The 19626-nt window shown below is 44.0% G+C and overlaps 2 protein-coding genes and 1 long non-coding RNA gene across 6 annotated transcripts in view; 2 read left to right on the top strand and 1 right to left on the bottom strand.

Annotated features, from left to right (window-relative positions):
* TRPM2 (transient receptor potential cation channel subfamily M member 2) overlaps window positions 1–8208 on the top strand; it is a 40135-nt gene extending 31927 nt beyond the window's left edge. The window contains exons 24-34 of the mRNA XM_083443175.1: window positions 300–432; window positions 829–916; window positions 1421–1508; window positions 2738–2889; window positions 4483–4559; window positions 4747–4848; window positions 4938–5024; window positions 5858–5963; window positions 6454–6555; window positions 7260–7376; window positions 8005–8208. Coding sequence (XP_083299301.1) covers window positions 300–432; window positions 829–916; window positions 1421–1508; window positions 2738–2889; window positions 4483–4559; window positions 4747–4848; window positions 4938–5024; window positions 5858–5963; window positions 6454–6555; window positions 7260–7376; window positions 8005–8130 — 1178 coding nt within the window. The 3' untranslated portion in view covers window positions 8131–8208. The remainder of the gene's footprint in view (window positions 1–299; window positions 433–828; window positions 917–1420; window positions 1509–2737; window positions 2890–4482; window positions 4560–4746; window positions 4849–4937; window positions 5025–5857; window positions 5964–6453; window positions 6556–7259; window positions 7377–8004) is intronic.
* Window positions 8209–9262: 1054 nt separating this feature from the next.
* LOC310678894 lies at window positions 9263–14406 on the bottom strand. 2 transcript variants are annotated; one of them, XR_014512005.1, is made up of 3 exons: window positions 13290–14406; window positions 12256–12356; window positions 9263–9447 (listed from the first exon to the last, which is right to left on the bottom strand). It is a non-coding gene; the product is annotated as an uncharacterized lncRNA (long non-coding RNA). The 2 variants fall into 2 exon arrangements; XR_014512006.1 differs by lacking the exon at window positions 9263–9447 and having other exon boundaries at window positions 12241–12356.
* LRRC3 (leucine rich repeat containing 3) lies at window positions 10865–18802 on the top strand. 3 transcript variants are annotated; one of them, XM_083443393.1, is made up of 2 exons: window positions 10865–11896; window positions 15397–18802. In XM_083443393.1, the coding sequence occupies exon 2, from the start codon at window positions 15425–15427 to the stop codon at window positions 16208–16210; it is 786 nt and encodes a 261-aa protein (XP_083299519.1). In that variant the 5' UTR covers window positions 10865–11896; window positions 15397–15424; the 3' UTR covers window positions 16211–18802. The 3 variants fall into 3 exon arrangements, with proteins under 3 accessions (XP_083299519.1, XP_083299520.1, XP_083299521.1); XM_083443394.1 differs by lacking the exon at window positions 10865–11896 and adding an exon at window positions 12303–12398; XM_083443395.1 differs by lacking the exon at window positions 10865–11896 and adding an exon at window positions 14510–14624.
* Window positions 18803–19626: the final 824 nt, after the last annotated feature.

A 19626-nucleotide genomic window follows, 5' to 3' on the forward strand; every position in this document is an offset into this window, starting at 1 on the left:
TCTTAGTGGACCCTGGAAAACAACAGCAATGTTGCTTGGCTGGCTGGTACCTCAGTCTCCTCTGTGCCTTTCTTCATGTAATTCCTACTCCTATGACATTATGGTATGCACAACATGTGAGGGTGACACAGAATGTTTAAAGGCAACAACGGGAATGTCTACATTAACAGCTTTAATCTTATTAGAGAAAGGAATATTGTTTTTTACATTGGATTCAAGGGATGGCCAATCTTCCTCTCCTCTTCCATAACTGGGAACTGTGTACATTACATTGCTTCTTCTGTTTGATTGATCTGCAGAAGAGAAGCTTGAGAAGAATGAAGAGGCAGCTCTCTTATCCTGGGAGATGTACATGAAGGAAAACTACCTGCAGCTTCAACAGTCTCAACAGAAGCAGAACACTGAACAGAAGATCAGTGACACTGCAGAAAGGTGAGGTACCCTTGCCATGCTAAGTAGTCACCAATGCCAGACCAACTGGGTATGCTGCTTATGGGTACAACTCAAAAGAACCTGGTGCAGCTAGCACTTCACTCATGTATACTGCTCTTAAGGCCTTGCAGCTGCCAGAAGTCCTCACCACTGCCCTACCCTATCCTACTGCTATTTGTTCATCATGACTTAGAATACCACTTAACTGTGGAAATTAGTGTCATAAGCCCAGACTCCATTTTTGAGGTGATCCCCATGGACAGTCATAGAAAAACACCCTTACTCATTCATTGGAGCTATAAATGATACACCCAAATGGCAAGTTTTGAGGACTCAGTGGCTATCCATAGGATACTGCCTGCACCTCTCACTTAACACTGATTTTGTTCCCCCAAGAATGGATATGCTGGTAGAAATGCTGGACCTCGATCGGGTGAAAAGGACAGGCCTGGTGGAGCAGAAGTTGGCATATCTGGAAGAGCAGGTGAGGGGTGACTTTTAAGGCTTCCCCACGTGGAGAATGCTGAAGGCTCATGAGGAGGATGGGGTGAACTGAAGCTTGTCAGTCAATGTCAGGAAACTGGAAAGGGTGGGAAGAAAATAAGATCAGGTGCCCTATCTTGTGTCAGCCACATTACTTCACTGCATTACAGAGGTTTCCATACAGAGGAGTCTCTTAAGTGCCAGCTTCTTTCTGCCAGTAACTAGCCAGAGGAAATGTGGCCAATTGTCTGCTCACCTACATGATTAACCTTATCTAAGTGGAGAGGATGTTCTCTAGGGAAGAAGGGAGATCCATGAATGCTTCACCAGTAAGAACAATGTGTTTACTGGACCAAAATTGGAGAAAAGATCATTCCCAGGTTCCTTTTTGGGACCTAGACTCACTCAACAGACTAATCTTCTCCCTCCCTACCCCCCTTTCTGGACAGAGGTGCTGGTTGATGAGTGCAGGCCTTAACAAGTTTGATGTGCTACTTCTTTTTAGATGTTCCAGTTTTCAAAGGCGCTGCGGTGGGTGGTTCACTCACTGTCAAGCAGTGGGTTTGGATCAGAAGAAGATGTCCCCACCATAGGTATGTCTGGCTACAAATATGAGTCTGAGGACTGTTTCCTCTCTCTCTCTCTCTCTATATATATATAATTTTGATTCCGATACTTGTGGTATATAACTACTTTGTACTCATCACTTACGACTGCTGGGATAGCTCAGTCAGTAGAGCATGAGCCTCTTAATTTCAGGGTTGTGGTCTGGAGCCCCACGTTGGGCAAAAGATTCCCACATTGCAGCAGGTTGGACTTGATTAACCTTGTGGTCCCTTCCAACTCGACAGTTCTATGAGGGAACAGCATGAATTGTTTTCAGGTTTCCCAGACATACCATATTTGTCCTTCTGCTTCCCCTGCAGGTATTTTATAAGAGAAACATTCTGAATTATACATGCACACACAAATGCTGTTGTTCATAACGGAAGTGAAATGTGTGTACTGTATTTTCTACTTGGTTTTTGGAACCTGGGTGCAAAACGTGTCACAAGAAGTGGACCTGAGATGGGCCAATTGCCCAACTTGGTTTGAGCTATACTGAGCAGTACTTTCTCTGGACATGGCAATTATGATTATTTATCCATGTGTCCGTTCTAGTAAACTAGCGCTGTCATATTTCAAACAGGGAAGATCTGGACAGAAAAGTTGTTGAGCATTTTAGCAAAATAGCAAACAAAATTGTCATTTTTGAGCTAATCGGCAAAAGCGGCACTGCTGGCATGGGCTGCCATATGTCCAGTATTCCGGATATGTCCAGGAAATTCCAGACATATGGTAACCCTAAGTAAACAGACAAATCTGGGACTGAGGTCTACCACTGACAGCCATCCAGATCCAAGGTAGTGGTGATGCTCAATAGGATACCATACTATATTACCTAAACAACGCATGTGTTAGGTATGGCCCTTAACTGCTGTAATTTCCTTGCTTTTTGGAGCTTGAGAAAGCATGGAAAACCCTTAACATAACATGCTGAAATGTAACTTTTTTTGCTAATTGAATTATACCTGTACGAGGAAAACTTGTTTCATTAGGAGGAAAGACTACACAAACAGAATTGTAGACAATGAGTGTGATAGAATTTGCCTTAGTCTAACCAGTTTTGAATAAAAGACTATATCAGAATACTGTCTTCCAGCAGTGGTTGGTTGGCTAGAAATAAAATAAATTCAAAAAATATAGAGACACAAAAGCATGGCATGACAAGATCCACAGTTTGAATATGTGGAGTGTGAAGAAGTCATCTTGTTTGACCTAGTTCCTAGCAGAGCCCCTGAGATGAAGGAATGCCATGAAGAGGATGTCCCAGAATCTTTTGACACCATGTATCATGTGAGCGCCAGGAACCTCATGTATCCCAGCTCCACTGCTCTCTGCTTTCCTGTACCAGATGAGAAGGTGCCTTGGGAGGTAGGAGCTTTATATCTTAGGGAGCAAGATATGGTTTCATATAAAAAAGAAGGAACGATGCCATAAGTCATTATATGTGACCACGGTTGTGCATGACTGAGAGCAGAGCTATATTACAATCTTAAGATGGTTTAATAGCCATTACCTCTCCCCAGTAAACCCTGCAAACTGACCTTCTGTGGGGACAGGGGCATTAGAAATTTCTAGCAAGAATTTGCCATATTCTCACATTCTATAGTTCTGACACAGGAGAAGCCATGTCAATTAAACTGGCAAAAAATGTATATGGAGAGGTGATACAGATATTTGTAGTGTATATATGATGCCTTTGTTGTTTAGTCGTTTAGTCGTGTCCGACTCTTCGTGACCCCATGGACCAGAGCACGCCAGGCACTCCTGTCTTCCACTGCCTCCCGCAGTTTGGTCAGACTCATGTTTGTGGCTTCGAGAACACTGTTCAACCATCTCGTCCTCTGTCGTCCCCTTCTCCTTGTGCCCTCCATCTTTCCCAACATCAGGGTCTTTTCCAGGGAGTCTTCTCTTCTCATGAGGTGGCCAAAGTATTGGAGCCTCAGCTTCACGATCTGTCCTTCCAGTGAGCACTCAGGGCTAATTTCCTTAAGAATGGATGCATTTGATCTTCTTGCAGTCCATGAGACTCTCAAGAGTCTCCTCCAGCACCATAATTCAAAAGCATTAATTCTTCAGCAATCAGCCTTCTTTATGGTCCAGCTCTCACTTCCATACATCACTACCGGGAAAACCATGGCTTTAACTATACGGACCTTTGTTGGCAAGGTGATGTCTCTGCTTTTTAAGACGCTGTCTAGGTTTGCCATCGCCTTTCTCCCAAGGAGCAGGCGTCTTTTAATTTCGTGGCTGCTGTCACCATCTGCAATGATCATGGAGCCCAAGAAAGTAAAATCTCTCACTGCCTCCATTTCTTCCCCTTCTATTTGCCAGGAGGTGATTGGCCCAGTGGCCATGATCTTCGTTTTTTTGATGCCTATATATGTATGTGTGTGTGTGTGTGTGTGTGTGTGTGTGTGTGTGTATGATGCCTATAGACTTCAATTAGAATGTGTGTGTGCATGCGCCCCCCCTCCCCAGAATTGGCTTTGGGCTCAACCTTCACTGAAAGTTGATGGTAGCAATATTGTCAGCTTCCCTTGGCACAATAAGAGGGGTCTGAAGAGAGCCCATGTGCAGTTTTTGCCACGGGTGCATTGCTCATGCATGAGAAAACATACTTACTTGTTTGTTAAGATTATATACGCTGCCCTAAGCTAACAAGCTTTCATGGTGGCTCACAAGATCATAACAAGATAAAAGTATGAATAACAATCATATATAACATACAGTAACACAGGAAAAAACAAGCAAAAACATGTGGCACATTAGCTCTGGGAGTATTGTCAGAGCTGCCAAACAAAGAAAAACACACTCCGGAATTTAGATACAGGGAAAGTCATAAATGAAGAACTCTGAGTTCTTGCTTCTGGGTTCTTATTAATAGATCATGCTTGAAATGTGAATTTGTGCTGCTCTGGAAGACTCGTGAGATATGTCTAAAACATCCTTTCCCCCTGACAGGTAGAGTTTGAGATCTACAACCCTCCCTTCTACAGTGCAGAAAGGCAGGAGAATGCTTCACCTGACTTCCTGAAAGAGTATGTATGTCCTCAGAGAGTCAGAAACATACACACACTGTATCTGTACTGTTTTTGCTCTTTCTTCCTCTGTTTATGCCACCCATCTTCTAGTGATTGTATTTCATTGTACTGGTAAAGTACTTTGGGTTTGATTTTCATTGACTCGACATGTTGTGGAGATGAAAGCTTTGTCCCTGTCTTTCAGCTCTTTAGAGAATCTTTCAAGGATAAATTTCAACAGTATGGATGGAGATATCAACAGACAGAGCTTCCATGGCACCTATCTTATTGAGGACGGCCTGCCACTGTGAGTGAGTCTGGTAACAAGAGTGGGAATCTTCATTATGGTGCCCACATCACACCAGGAGCAACATAGTTCTTTTAATATTTTTATAGGAATCCCATGGGAAGGACAGGCCTGAAGGGCCAAGGTATTCTTCGGTTCTTTGGACCAAATCACGGTCTTCACCCTGTTGTGACACGGTGAGTAGATAGGGTGCCATTTCTCATCCCTGTAAGTGTAGTCTTCTACTCTAAGTTGGTATGTCTGTGCTCAGGACTGTGTGAGAAACCACAAAATAAGCTATAAATGAAATGTTACCATGATTTCTACTTTGATTTCCAATAAAGGGCAGGAGCCTATTCTTACTCCTCAGTTCTTGGTTCCAATCAAGGGCAATTTCACCAGGTTCATTTTGAGAGCAGCAAGATGCATCCCCCCCCCCACTTCAGACTTGTACTCATCCACAAGCAGTCTGCTTTTCACAAGTTAATACTGTAAAGTGCCCTGCCTATTTTCAGAGCACTTTTGAGCCTTAGCTGATAAATACAGCGCCTTTGCAGGAGTAAGTGCTGTATCCATGACAACAACAGGCCAGGAAAAGAAACATGGATGTCCCTAGCCTGAAAACTGACTGATGCAGGTCATGTGGGCTGCAGATAGCTTCCTTGCTTCAGAAGACACTTTCTTGCTTCCAGAAAGCAGCGTTTTGTCCTTGTGTCCGGGAACTATGTCAAAGAAATTGTATTTGAAGCTGAGAACACTTCACAGGCACCAGAGAAGTCCATCACAGTAGCTGTGGTGCAGAGACTTCTCACTATCATTTTTCAAGATGCATGTATACAAAGAATGATAGCTATATCCTGTCTTTTTTCCATTACACAATTCAAGGCAGCATATGTTGGGTTCCCATGTGGTCTTCCATCCAGACAGTGTCCAGTCCCAGATCTGCATAGCTGCCTCAAAGTCATTGTATCAAGTATCTTCAAAACCATGGGATAATACTCTGTAACATCTTTCTCTATGGTGTTTGTAGCTGGAGGAGGAATGTGGATGGATCCATTTATAGAAAAAGCTTAAAGAAAATGCTGGAAGTCTTAATAGTAAAATTCCCCTTTTCGGATCATTGGGCTTTGCCTGGGGTAAGTAGTTATATTTCTTCACATCTAGCCCATATCTGAAGAAGGGAGGTGTATGCCAAGGTTTTAATAAAGTCAGAGTGATAAATTACATGAGCTGTTAAACCCCTGCATTCCAGGGGTTCTTCCAGAGAAAATGCCAAACCTAAAAAGCCTTTCATAAAACAATAGGGCACTAAAAGTATGTTAAGCTGACCTTCTTTCTTAGCCTTGTGCCAGTGAGCTCCCACTGATTGTTGTGTTAGGTGTATCTTTTGTCTGATTGGTTCTTAAAAGTTCAAGCCAGACGTTCTAGCTTTCTTGTTTGAGTTTCCAAGATTTGACTGTAATACTCGTTCACTTGAAAGGCATACTTTGCTGCAATTCCAAGAAACGTTTGCCAGCTGGAAACCAGATAGAAACTCCTGCTTTCTTGGCCTAGTATCTTGGAACATACTTTGTGGAAAGCTTTAGCTGCTTCTTACATCAAGTAATGTTTTGATTTTTCTTCCAGGGATCTTTAGAGCCAGGGGAAGCTTTGCCACAGAAGTTGAAGCGGATCCTAAGACGGGAATTCTGGCCACAATTTCAGAAATTGCTGAATCAGGGTACAGAGGTACTTTGAGCACCAGTGGGGCTTGACAGAAACAAGGGCACTATCAGTGAACCCCTTCGCCCCACTCCCAAAATAATGTATGAGAAGATGGTGGGGAACCACATTCCATTAGGCTTTGGGGCATGATGCACCAAATGGGCACATGACATAGTCTTAAATCAATAGTGTTTTAAAAATGCAGAGGAGGTTTCAGGCTCCAGACAATTCACCAGTACTTTGTAATTTCCTGTGGACAATCCTCTGGTCATACAATCCTCAACTGCTGCCTTAGATCACATCTGTGGGCTGGGGTGCTGAAGCAGAGTAGACTCTGTCATGCTTTCCCATGAGCCCTTAACCCGAGATCCACACAGTGATTCCTCCCTACAAGGCCCAGTATGGAAAGCTGACACAGAGACATAGTGCGGAAGAGAAAGATGGAGGAAACAAGTGGTAAGCTTGAATTGGTAGTTGTAGCTGTAGGAGTCTGATGAAATCTAATTGCTGTCTGGTACTAACCTTCCATCCTTGGGCACTTTGGTTGGCTAGTATTTTCTTTAATAAAGGAGCAAAGCCACCATGCCCTTGGAAAAGCTACTTTAATATCTACTCTTCACCTCAATCATTTGGAGAGATCTTTAGAACATAACGATCACCAGTTTTAGGAAGAGTCCATACATTATGTATTCTCTTTTTCCATCTACCCTTCATTCACCTACTTCTAGGTATACAAAGGATACGTGGATGACCCCAGGAACACAGACAATGCCTGGATAGAAACGGTGGCCATTAGTGTGCACTTTGAAGAGCATAATGATGTGGAGATGAAGCGTATGAATTCGGTACATGCCATAATGCAGCTTATTACCCTTATGCCACAAAATTCTCCTCTAGAGGTAGTGGGATGAAGGCCACAGGTTTTGCAGAAACCATGGCATGAAATCTTGCTGTGTAAGAAGAGGGAGAAAGGGCAGCTCCTTGAATCTTAAGCATCAGAATGGGCATGGTGCCAAGTGAAAATATTTGGGAAGCTTAAGAAAGACGATGCTGAGGGCATAGAAAAAGAAATGAATGGGCAGATATTGGAGAGGTGGTTCTCTGTGTGTGCATGTATGCGTCTGAGTGTGTGTGAGAGATAATTACCTAATACTACTCTGTAATTAAAATATTGCATTGCAGTTCCTGAGGGCTGTAATCAGGAATATTCAGCACACCTTGGTGTAATCAGATGCAGGCACAGTGCTATATATAGCACAAAGTAGAAAGTAGAAAGAAGTGGAGCAGGCCCCAAGAGTGCCTGTTTTGACTATTTCCCACAGGTTCTTTTAATACTCGGTAGACCCCTGTTAGTAGATGTATTGATGGTTCTGCGAGAATCTATCCATATCACTTGGACTGTGACTGTGGCTTGCGAGAGGCTGATAGGAAGCTGACAGTAACCTATATTCCTTTTGGGGTTTCTTTCTGCAGTTTCTCCAGGGCTGTGATCTGGAGGCGACCGTCCGGTGGCAGGTTGTGGATAAGAGAATCCCGCTTTATGTGAACCACAAAGAACTCCTGCAGAAAGCATGTGTCCTCCTGGGGGCATACTACTGAGGACACAGGACCATCACCCTTAGTCTTCCTCCCATTTCTCTCTCAGCTCTTTAAAAATGCAGCCAAACCTGGCTGACATCTTTCCCTCTGGTGATTTTCTTTGTGCATTTTCTTTTTCCTGTGTGCAGAATAACACTTCAGCTGACCCTCACAAAACGACTGTAGAAAGCAATGTAATCTTGGCCCTTGAATAACAGTTAGTATTTGCCCATAGAAGGAAAAGGGGCAGAGCATTCTTTTGTTGTTCTTCCTGGAGCAGGGCTGCTGGGGCACTGGATTTCCTTTTCAGCTCTTCCATTGGCTAACAATGTATCTTTTGTGTTTGGATTTTCACATTTTGAAATATGGCAACCTTAGCTTGAAGAGTTACTGAAAGAATGTGGCCACAATCTATGCCACAGCATGGTAATTAATATTAGTAACAATTTCTTGCTGTAATAGTAAACTCTGGATTTAGCCTCAGGTAAAAAAAGGAAAATGTTCCCCACATATCATAAGCTTAGCTTGTGTTACGCATTCAATAAATTTCCATTTGTGTAATTTAAATCATGTAAAAGTTACTTGAAACATTACTACACAGTGAACTATGGCCAGAGATACTAATTCCCAGTAATCTGTTCTATTAGTGTTCTGATACACTCTGAATTCTTCTTCAACAACACTACAAACCTCATTTGTTTCAATGGAGGTAATTTGCACAGACAAATCCTTTTTGTTTGCCCTCTCTTTTGGCAATGCATAAGTGACTAGATGGTCCCTGCTCACAAGTACTCATTACACAGAAACAACATTTTACAAAGAGTATTCCCATGAGCATTTTCACAATTCCAAATGGTGCTGGTCTAATCCTTCTTTGTAAGATACCACTAATCCATTATGTGTAAAATTAATTAGAAGAAACTGCTTCAAATGCCATTACTGAAATGTTTTTGCTTCTGAATTTTCTCTGGACTGTAGTGCTCCTACTCCACATTCTTCCTCATACTCACCTTAATATTGGGGCATCTTGATATTTCATGTTAGTCCAATGGTGCTAATGTTAATGGATTCTATGCTTATGCCTCACATTGGTCTGCTGCTGCTTAATAAAAAGCTGTGCTTTCGCCAAGTGTTGATATATCCATGCCAGAGATTCCATTAATGCTGCTGCTTTTTATTTATAGGTGGGAAGATTGTATAATACACTGTCAAGACTGCAGCTAGTTTTTCCTCAATAGCTTTACTCTCTCTGTTAATCTGTTGCAAAGTAGTTTGATCTCCCATTCATTTGCAGATTTCTTGTTTTATGTAGAAATATTCTAAAAGCCTGAGACAAATCTGGGAAGGTTCATGAAAGAGACAGAACTTGAAGACATGTTTTTAATAGAATTGTATTGATGGGCTGGTCCCAGAGAATATGAAACGTGAATATGTTGTGACCAAATGATATAATTTTAGCAGTGAGACCACTATGGACACACATCTGGAGGATTCAGATAACCTACTGTGCATGTCCCCCTCCATAGTATACCCCACATCAAGCTCAGAGTAATCCTGTTTTGGTTTTCAATAAAAGCCTTATTTGCACAGGCTGATTTATTACTACTGACTGGCTCACGCAAATAACAAAGCCATTCCTCCCATCTTAAAGTGCTTTTTTAATAGTAAAGTGCTTACCAACTTTAAAGTTTTAAACAAATTTGAAATAAACCAAGTGGTTGAAAACTACAAGACAAACAGGTGCTTGAAAAACCATCAGCATTCAGTTTGGAGCTATGTATGCATGTCCTTTAAGGTGGCAGTTGGGAGAAGAGGTCACTCTACAGCAGAAACACTTGTGCACAGGAATGGGTAAGTGCATTCAGCCTAAAATTACACCTTTGATTGCACTCATTTTTTTTCTTAGAATTTTTTTTCCAGGCTTCAAAGGCCCAATTTAAAATTGAGTCCATGAGACATGTGCGTAGCTGGGGGAGGGGTGCAGCTGCCCCCCTAAAATCAAGTAAATTATTTATTTCTACTTTTAGTTACAGTGGTACCTCGGGTTACATACGCTTCAGGTTGCATACGCTTCAGGTTACAGACTCCACTAACCCAGAAATAGTGCTTCAGGTTAAGAACTTTGCTTCAGGATAAGAACAGAAATCGTGCTCCAGCGGCGCGGTGGCCCAATTGGCTAAAGTGGTGCTTCAGGTTAAGAACAGTTTCAGGTTAAGAATGGACCTCCAGAACTAATTAAGTACTTAACCTGAGGTACCACTGTATTTTAATCAGAATATTTGAAATTGAAATGCTTGCTGAGGTGACTTGGATGATGATGTGGTGCATTCTAGTGATAAGTGATACACATGGCTTTTATGAACTGACCAATTGTGTTGCAGGTAGCTCAGTTCTGGAACAAGACATGTCTGTGTTCTGCCCCCCCCCCCCCAAATCCTGGTTACACCTATGCCATAAGATGGGTTTAAGTGTGTGAACATACGAAGACTCTTGCAAAAAGCACTCTGAAGGCCTATCTAATACAACATCCTGGCCTCACGAAAGCCAACAAGTTGCCTATGGGAAGCTCAAAAGTATGACCAGAGTGCCAAAGGGCTCTCCTCCCTTGTAGATTTTAGGCAACAACATTTTAACACCTGTGACCAGTGAATAGTTCGGTAGTGTTGCAATGTTGAAAATGGACAAACAAAAGCAGTATACAAATACAATTTTGATACTGAATCAAATCTACAGCTTTCAAATCAAATCTACAGCTTTCAAATAGTGCAGTTTTGAAAATGACAACTGGTCTGGTATACTGCACACTGCATATTTTTAAGTGAGATCCAGAAATATTGTGTGATGTGGCAGCTATACAGCAAAGGGCCTCTGAACAGGAGCCTACTGACCATACTGACCTCTCAGCCCATCTAAAAAGGCTTAACTGCAGTATACAGAATGAGAAGTCCTTCCAGGCCTCAGGCGCCAGACAGTTTCCATAAAGGCTTTTCCCTCTCAAAATTCCCTACACATCCGAACACACGTGTGTGGATCCCTTCCCGCCGCGGACTTGCAACCAAAATTCTATTACGTAGAATGGTAGTAAGTGCCTATAAATTACTGTACGGCCTTTTAAGTCTTTGGGCCAGGCAAACGGGGCTCGCGCCCTACGGCGTTTGTCGTCGACCTTTCCCTGGTGTCGGGAGGCGCGCCTGCAAACACATGCCGGGTATGCATGTGCCACGTGCGCGCAGACGCGAGATCCCCATCCCATGCCACTGTTTCTCAACACAAGGACTGAAATGCAACTTCACAGATGGCATTTTAGTAGCTAATAAAAGCGGCGTTCGGAGCGAGACCCAAGCCGGCGGCTCGACAGCAGACGCAACCAGGACTGGCGGCTTTCTCTGGCCTCCCCGGATCTGCTTTCCAAATGCGTAAAAGCGCAATATGGCTGTGAGCGCGAGGCAAGGCGAGCCTTCCTTCTGCCTGAGCGGCAGCTGCCCCTTTAAAAAATCCAAGGATGCCCCCCTCCAGGCTGTCGGTGACAAGCAGGCGCTATCCAATTACAGCCGGCAGCCCCCATGAACGGCTTTGTGTGCGACTGGGAGGAAGGCGAGAGGATGGCAGCAACAAGTCCTGCGCGCAAGCGGGCTGCAAGTCCTCGCCGCGGTGCCGCCGCCGCCGCCGCCTCGGGCTGCGCCCGCCCCCTCGACTAAGGGCGTGGCCAGGAGAGCGGCGCTGCGCTGGTGGCGCGGGAGAAACTTGGCACAGTCGCGTCCGGTGGGCTCCAGTGACCTCAGCTCAGGTAACGCGCCTGCACGCCATCCTCAGGTTGGGGAAGGGAGGGAGGGGTGCGCCGGGGAGGGCCAGCCTGTAATTTTAACGGGGACGGAACTGCAGGATGGATGGGATCCATAGCGATCTAAGTTAAAGCACTGTTGGCGAGGCTCTCGGAGCCCTGCAAAGCGGGATTCCGAGATCCGAGCTGCTTTTGCACTGCGGGCATCGTGCTCGGAAGTCTGAGAAGCGCCGTGTGGGCGGATGCTGCAGCGAGATCTTTAGTGTCATATTCACATCGCCTGGAGGGAAAGGCGAGATCAGCCTCTTTCCCTGCTGGGCTTACAGCAGGGATGGCCAAACCTCTGGGCGTTATGACTCATGTACCTTTAATAGTTGTGGGGAAAGCAGCAGATGCCTCTTGTCATGTCACGGCGCTTGCCCAGCTTGGAAAAGCTGCGCCTGTCAGAATTCCCTCGACGACGCATCTATTAAAGGGAAAGGAACGCCGCCGCTGAAAACGGTCCTAGGTAGGACAAGGGAGGGGGGAAGCAGCGGGATTCTCCCGGAGATAGAGGGGATTTCTCCTCTATCATCATCACCATCGTCATCATCACTACAGTCAAAGACTGAGACCCATAACAGGATACATACAGCTGGTCATCAACACCCTATAATGCCCTGATGTTCAAATGCAAAATAACTTCAATTTTCTAGCTCCCAGCTGGCCACTAGCAGGGCATATTTATACTACAGACTTAAGCTGTAGTGTAGCAGTCCTAGTCATTTCCTTTCCTCAGGGAACTCTGGGGATTGTAGTTCTATGAGTGAAGGTTTAGAGATGTCATAGAATTGTAAGTACCCTTCCCCAGACTATGGTTCCCATCCATCATAGTTAAGCTTGTATAAAACTGATACAAATTTGTGGTGTAGAATGGGCTATGAGTGGCGTAGGTTGAGGCATGGATTGATAAATGCAACAGCAACAATAATGGCCATCAGTTATGCAGTTTTCAGTGTCTTGATTTTTTAAAAAATTGGGGTCATTTTATCAACAGCCATACGAAGTTGGTAATATATTCTGAACATGATTCAAATAAATATTTGAGTGTTATGCACAAATGCATGTGACGAACCTGATAGACCTGGTTTCATTGAGGAAAAAATACTTCTGAAGGGTACGCTTTTTAAAGCAGAGGTGTGGTAGGGCTTAAGGGAGTGCCTAACCCCTTTAAGACTCATCACTTCTCCACTCCACATTGCCCTCCACAGCTGCTTTTCCCTCTGCAGAGGGTACACATTTTATTTATTTTAATGTATTTTAAAGTACTTTTATATTGCTTACTATTATTAAGAAAATCTCAAAGCAGTTCACAATGTAAAATATGTTCAGGAATGGGTGGGGTGATGCTGTCACTTACCTGAATGGGACAAGACAGTGGTAAGGTTGAAACACTGCCCCCTTGCCGCCACACTTGGCAGTGTTGCTGCTGCTCAGAGGGTGACTGGCACCACAGCACTGGTTGCTCCTGCATACATTAAAACGATTTTGAAAAATACAAATATCAGAAAAATATATGATTGCAGAATCTAGCATTAATTATTGGGAAAACCTTTGATTAAATGGATGTGACAGAAGCATGCTGTTGTTAATACCTCTCTGATAACAGGGGAGAAGGCCCATTTCCTTCTTGCCACCTGTGGAGGAAAGGAGGGCAGGGCATTTCCTTACTCAATCTATAATAACAAAACCCATCTCTCATTCCATTGTTGCTCATTCAGTCTCGCTTACTTTGTCTGAACCCTTAACTTACCAGTAACCCAGTAAGGTTGGGGGATAGGCATGGTACAAAGCTAGTAATAGACAGATATTACATTTAACGAAGGTACTTTACCTTAATGACCTACAAGATTATAAGGTGCACAAGTTTAGCTGGTTACTTTAAAATAGTGCTGTAGTATACGCTTTGTTGTTACTGTCAGTTTAAATATCAACAGCTTATATCCAACTATAATGTTAAGGGAAGACAGCTTTAAGGAAGTAACTGCTTCCCTATAAAAATCTTTTGCCAAATTGCCCTTCTGTTCTCTCCACCCAAGTTAATCCCCACCAACACTGTAGTGGAGGACTTTTTCCAATCCTTTTTTCTGACCTGTGTAAGTACTGGTTTGTCTTGCTGTCCTGCCGTCAGAATCTTCCCTCACTACTCCTGCCAGTCACCAGAGTCCAGCATTTCAAACTGCTTCTTCCTTCTCCCTTCAGTGCTGCCGGCAGGTTCTCCCCTTTTCTATTCACCCTAAGCCAAATGCTTCCGCTGTCCTTCAGCCACCAAGCCGCTCTACCTGCCTCTCAGGTCTTCCTTCCTCTTATCCATCCTCTTCCTCTGGTTTTGTCTCTTCCTTTTGGCTGACTCCACAGACACCATGCACCTCCAGCCGTCTCCGGCCAACTAACTAACCACTGACCAGCAGCCGACCTTATATGCGCTTCTTCTGGCCTTTCCATTCCAGTCCCAGCCAATCACACTGTTTAACTGAAAGTTCTAAACCTGCACCCACCAATCAAAATGTGCATATATTCAACCCTTTATTTGCATACTGGGAATTCTAATACCAATCTTTCTTCATAGGTGTCAGTTAAGGCCCCGAGCGACAGTTAAACTAACTGCCACACAGAAAATTCCTCACATAAAAAAACATTACAATGGACAATACAATACAGATGTCAGAACACATTGCATTGCAGCCAGTAAAATGTAATTCAAATGTAAAACAGGATTTATTCACGTGTCTCCTGCCCTTTCTAAATGGAAGAACACCAATATCTAGATTATCTTTAAAGTCCTCTTCAGCTATGATCCAAAACCAGTTAAGCACCCCTGCCTCCTGCTTCCACTGTTGGTGCCAGACCTGTGTTTGTACTCATCTCAGCCAATGTGGCTTTGGGAGCATGTATTTGCCAAGGCCATATGGGCTAACTTCTGCCATCATTTGTTTGTGTGTCCCCCACCCATGTCCATGGTTCCAGCAAAGGAAGGAAGGCTGGCTGGCTGTCAGGCCTTCGTAACATGCATTTGTAACATGTCCTCAAACTTTGTAGGACAGCAGGTGCTTGGTCGGCTGTCTTAGACTGAACCGGAGAATCACGAATCCTAGAAAAACCTCTTCATATTGTCTTCCCCATGGTGATCAATGCCAGATTACCAAATAGGCAGAGTAAGCACCATCTTATGGGCCCTAAAACAATGGGTCAAAATAATATTGATTTGATGTTGAAAGAAAATTACAATCAAGCTTTCTTAGTTCAAAGTGAGGGCCTCCCCCCGCCCCCCGAGATTTCCACTGCCTAGGGGCCTCCACAGGGTTTAATCCAGCACTCATTTGGGTTGCTTACCCACCTCTGGAAGACAAGAGGAATGAATGAGGAGCAGATGGCTGGGCTGGACCTGTGTCTCTGCAGATAGCTGTGTGATGGTAGGAATTCTTAGTTTAAAAGATTTTGAGAGAGCCTTGCCTTTGCCTTTGCAGCCATGCAGGACTGCACACTCCTGATTGGATGACCAGCATGTTTCTAGCAGCTGAAGCATCTCGGCCTGCGCTGTTGTTCTGGTCTCAAGCCCTCTTCTGCCTCCTCTTCTGCGCCCCTTCCGGTTGTTGTACCTCCTGCCCCGACCAGTGCCAGTGCACCAACTACTCGGGAGCCACAGCTGTTCTGTGCAGTGCTAGCAACCTAGATGAAATTCCAAAAGATATTCCCAAGGACACCATGTTTTTGAAACTGGATGCCAATAAGATCACCTCTGTCCCTAACAGCACATTCAGGCACCTCGCCCACTTGCAGGAGATAGACCTCTCCAAAAATGCCATTGAGAAGATTGATTCTGCAGCGTTCAAAGGGGTTGCCGATGGCCTGCGGCTGCTTGACCTCTCTGGCAACCACATCCAGAGGATCCCAAAGGAAGCCCTGGTCAACTTAAATGCCATGATCCGCCTGTCCAATAACCCCTGGCACTGTGAATGTACTCTGCAGGAAGTCTTGTGGGAAGTGAAACTAGACCCTGATTCAGTCAACGAGATCACCTGCCAGACATCTGTGCAAGAGGAGTACGCTGGGAAACCCCTGCTCCATATCCTCGATTCCGGCATCAACTTTTGCAACATGCACCAGAAAACCACGGATGTCGCCATGTTTGTTACCATGTTCAGCTGGTTTACTTTAGTCATCAGCTATGTGGTGTACTATGTTCGGCACAACCAAGAGGACACAAAGAAGCACCTGGAATATCTGAAATCCCTGCCTAGCACAAGGGTCCCTAAAGAGACCATCAGCACTATCCTGTAGCCAGGAATGTTGATCCTTGGCTGGACTTCCAGTTTTCTATGTAGGAAAGAACGTTGGGAGGGACTTGGGACATTTATGTCCAACTAGTTCTGCAACAACTTTTTTTTTAACAAAAACAAACCAACAGTTTAATAGAAAATGAAAACTTGTTGTTATATAAATATAGGAAGAGTGTCCAAGCCAAGGTTCCCATGTTCTGTGCCATATTACCAGCAGAAGGATTCCAGCAGAAACTAGAGATAAGGAGCTCTGCTTTCTAGGAGAACTTTAGGACAATGGACGGTTGATGTGAGATGTTTACAATCAGGATTTGATTCTGTGGGAGAGACCCCAAAGCCCTGCAGTGTCTAGAAGTTGGTGGCTCCGAAAATGCTTTTGATTTCAATGGGAAGTATGTACATGGTTGACCTTTACTTGATTCTTTGGGACACTGCAAACACACACTCTCAGGAGTTTTTGGAACCACACAAAGTCCTTTCTCTCAAATCGGTAAATTGTGCAAGCATGCACACGCATAGATTCATGTACGTGAGCAGGAATTATGTTTGATGTAAGTGTGCTTGTGTTGCAAAGCTGAAGAGGGTATGTGCTTCCTTTGGGCTTACGTATTACATGGCATTTGGAGTCTGCACCTCTTCGCTCTCTGTTAGGTTACTAACCTATTTTCATGGTGACCACTATTAAGGTGAGCATTGAAAATAATCAGAGAGGACAATTTTAAGCATATATTATGTAACGAACGAGCCGGAGCAGGCTTCTTCCACAGAAAGGGAGGAAGGAAGCATGTGACCGAAAATGCTTATTTCTAAATATGCCTCTTTCTCATATCGCAAACCCACCCCCCTTCCTCAAGGATGGTCCTAAGATGTAGCTGGTGTAGTAAGGCGGAAAAGTAGGGTATGGATTATATGTAAACTAAACAAAAATTAGGGGGCACATGGCAGTGGCAAGTTGCTACACTCAACATGTCTTTCCAGCTGACAAAAATTCCTAGGCAACGCAGCTCATTTGCTGAAACAATAAACAGTAAGGAAATAAAATTTCAAGTGGTTCCTCAAACTGTTAAAATAATCTCAGCTGCTGCAGTATTCAAAGCTCCAGTAGCCTTTTTAGAAAAATGGGTATAGCTACATGCATGTTTGTTGAGACTCTGTTTCTACAGTACACACGATCCAATTTAATAGTACTCTGGCAATTAACAGCCAAAATAAAAAAGAGGGATAACGCAGTGCCAAAAGAACAGGATCTTAGGGCCTTTTTCTGATGATCCCTTTATGCACATTTGCTATTCAGCTATTGTGCCCATAACTTCCTCAAGGTTGGGTTGCAGGGATATCTCTCAGCCCAACACTCAGAACTGCTATGTTACATTACTGGCGGAAAACAAATCATCCTTCTGTTAGCACACACATTGCTACTGGGATGTCCTTGTAGTATGCAGTTGTGTATCACAGACAACATGTGCCTGTGACATCACTCATGATGCATTACACAAATGCCTGTTTTGTGAACTTTATATTGGGTGGCTGTGTGCTCTTCAGGTTGCGTTGCCACCATGGTGGAGTGCTCATCCTGTGCTACTTTAAAAAGGAATGTTTGGACTTCTTCACACATTGCTTTTTCAAAAAAGGTTGGCATTCCCTCACCTGACCATTTGCTCTTCAGTTTCAGGAGCACTGCTACTGCTGCTGCCTATAAAGATTTTTAGACACTTCAGAAAGATTAAAAAACAATACAGTCCCTGCCTATAGGGTACATTTGAAAAAGGGGATGGGCATGAAACAGCAAATTAAGCACTTTGAGGCACCAATTCTTTCAGAATTTACACTAATGTTTCATGACCAAGTAGAGTGGCTATTAAGAGAGTGTTCTGGAAATGGAGAAGCCAGTTGAGAGTTTGCCATAGCCAAGCTGAAGAATGGCGTGGATATATTTTACTGGATTTTATTTGTCTACAGTTATACCTCGGATTTCGAACGCTGTGGGTTGTGTGTTTTCGGGTTATGGACCGCGCCGAACCCGGAAGTACTGAAACGGGTTACTTCCAGGTTTCAGCGCTCGCACATGCACAGAAGCACAAAATGACATCACACGCATGCACAGAAGTGCCGAATTGCGTCACGCGTGTGCACAGACACGGCGCTGCGGGTTGCGAACGTGCCTCCCGCACAGATCGCGTTCGCAATCCGAGGTATGACTGTATTTACTGTATTTTTCTGTGTATAAGACGCCCCCTATTTTGGGGGACTCCAAATTAAGAAAACACCCCTCAGCACTACCCATGTAAAAGATAAGCCCCAATTTTAAGCCTAATTTTGTGGTAAAAAAAAAACACCCTAGTCTTATACACGAAAAAATACGGTAATTTTCTTGCTGAGTTTGACCAGCCTTCCCCCACTCCCCACCCCACAGTTACAGTGCTGGAGCACTCCTACTGCACATTTTTAAAGAAGTTGTATATCCTTTAAAAAAGTGATATCCTTTCCCTGACAAGATGATTACCTGCATCCATTATACCTAAGGATGACATATTATGCTGTTGATGCTGGATCAGAGCTAATGCAAGCACAATGGATAAAATCTGGTATGTTGTGTGTGTCTTTATTGTCTGGAAAACAGTTGTACACATTATGCTGAAGCTTAAATCAGGTGTTGTCAAGCCTAAATCAAGTATCCTTTCAGCAACAATTCCACTCTGTGGGTCCAGGGGCAGGAAGCCAGCCTAGAAAGATACCATTCATCTTATTTCAAGCAGATGAATGTAGGACTTGGTTATAACCGAAAAGGAATAATTAGCAAGTTTTGCTGGGAGGGTTTTGCTCTTTATTTGTGCCTGGTGTGTGTGTGTGTGTGTGTGTGTGTGTGTGTTACCTAGGCAACAGCTACCCACAGCACTGTTTAGCCGAAATGTTTGGCCTTCTTCACACGTTGCCTTTTCAAAAAAGCTTGGCACTGTCTTAAGATTCCCTCACCTCAAAGGAACTGTCAGAATATGAAAGTAACAAACAGGTGACATCATCTAGGTCAGAGAACCAGGAGCAGCTTTCTGGTTGACTTCAGAGATCACAACTCACTGATAACAGCCCCTGCTCTGAATGCAGAAGGTCCAAGATTAAATCTCTGCCACCTCCAGTTAAAATAATCAGGTAACAGCTGATGGTGAGAAAAACTTCCACGAGACCCTGGACAGCCACTCCCAGCTGGAATATTGGTGTATGTCCAGAGTAGCCAGTGGTGTGCCATCCAGATGTGTTGGACTACAGCTGCCATCATCCCTGGCCATGACGGCTGAGGGTTAGGGAAGCTGGAACATAGCAACATCTGGAGGGCAGCATGTAGGCTCCCTGTTTTAGACAGATAAAATACCGGTGGTCTTACATTGTTGCTGGTTAAGTGTATGCTTACTAGTACGGTAA

The sequence above is a fragment of the Podarcis tiliguerta genome (genome assembly GCF_965153285.1).
Source record: "Podarcis tiliguerta genome assembly, chromosome: 5".
NCBI lineage: Eukaryota > Metazoa > Chordata > Lepidosauria > Squamata > Lacertidae > Podarcis > Podarcis tiliguerta.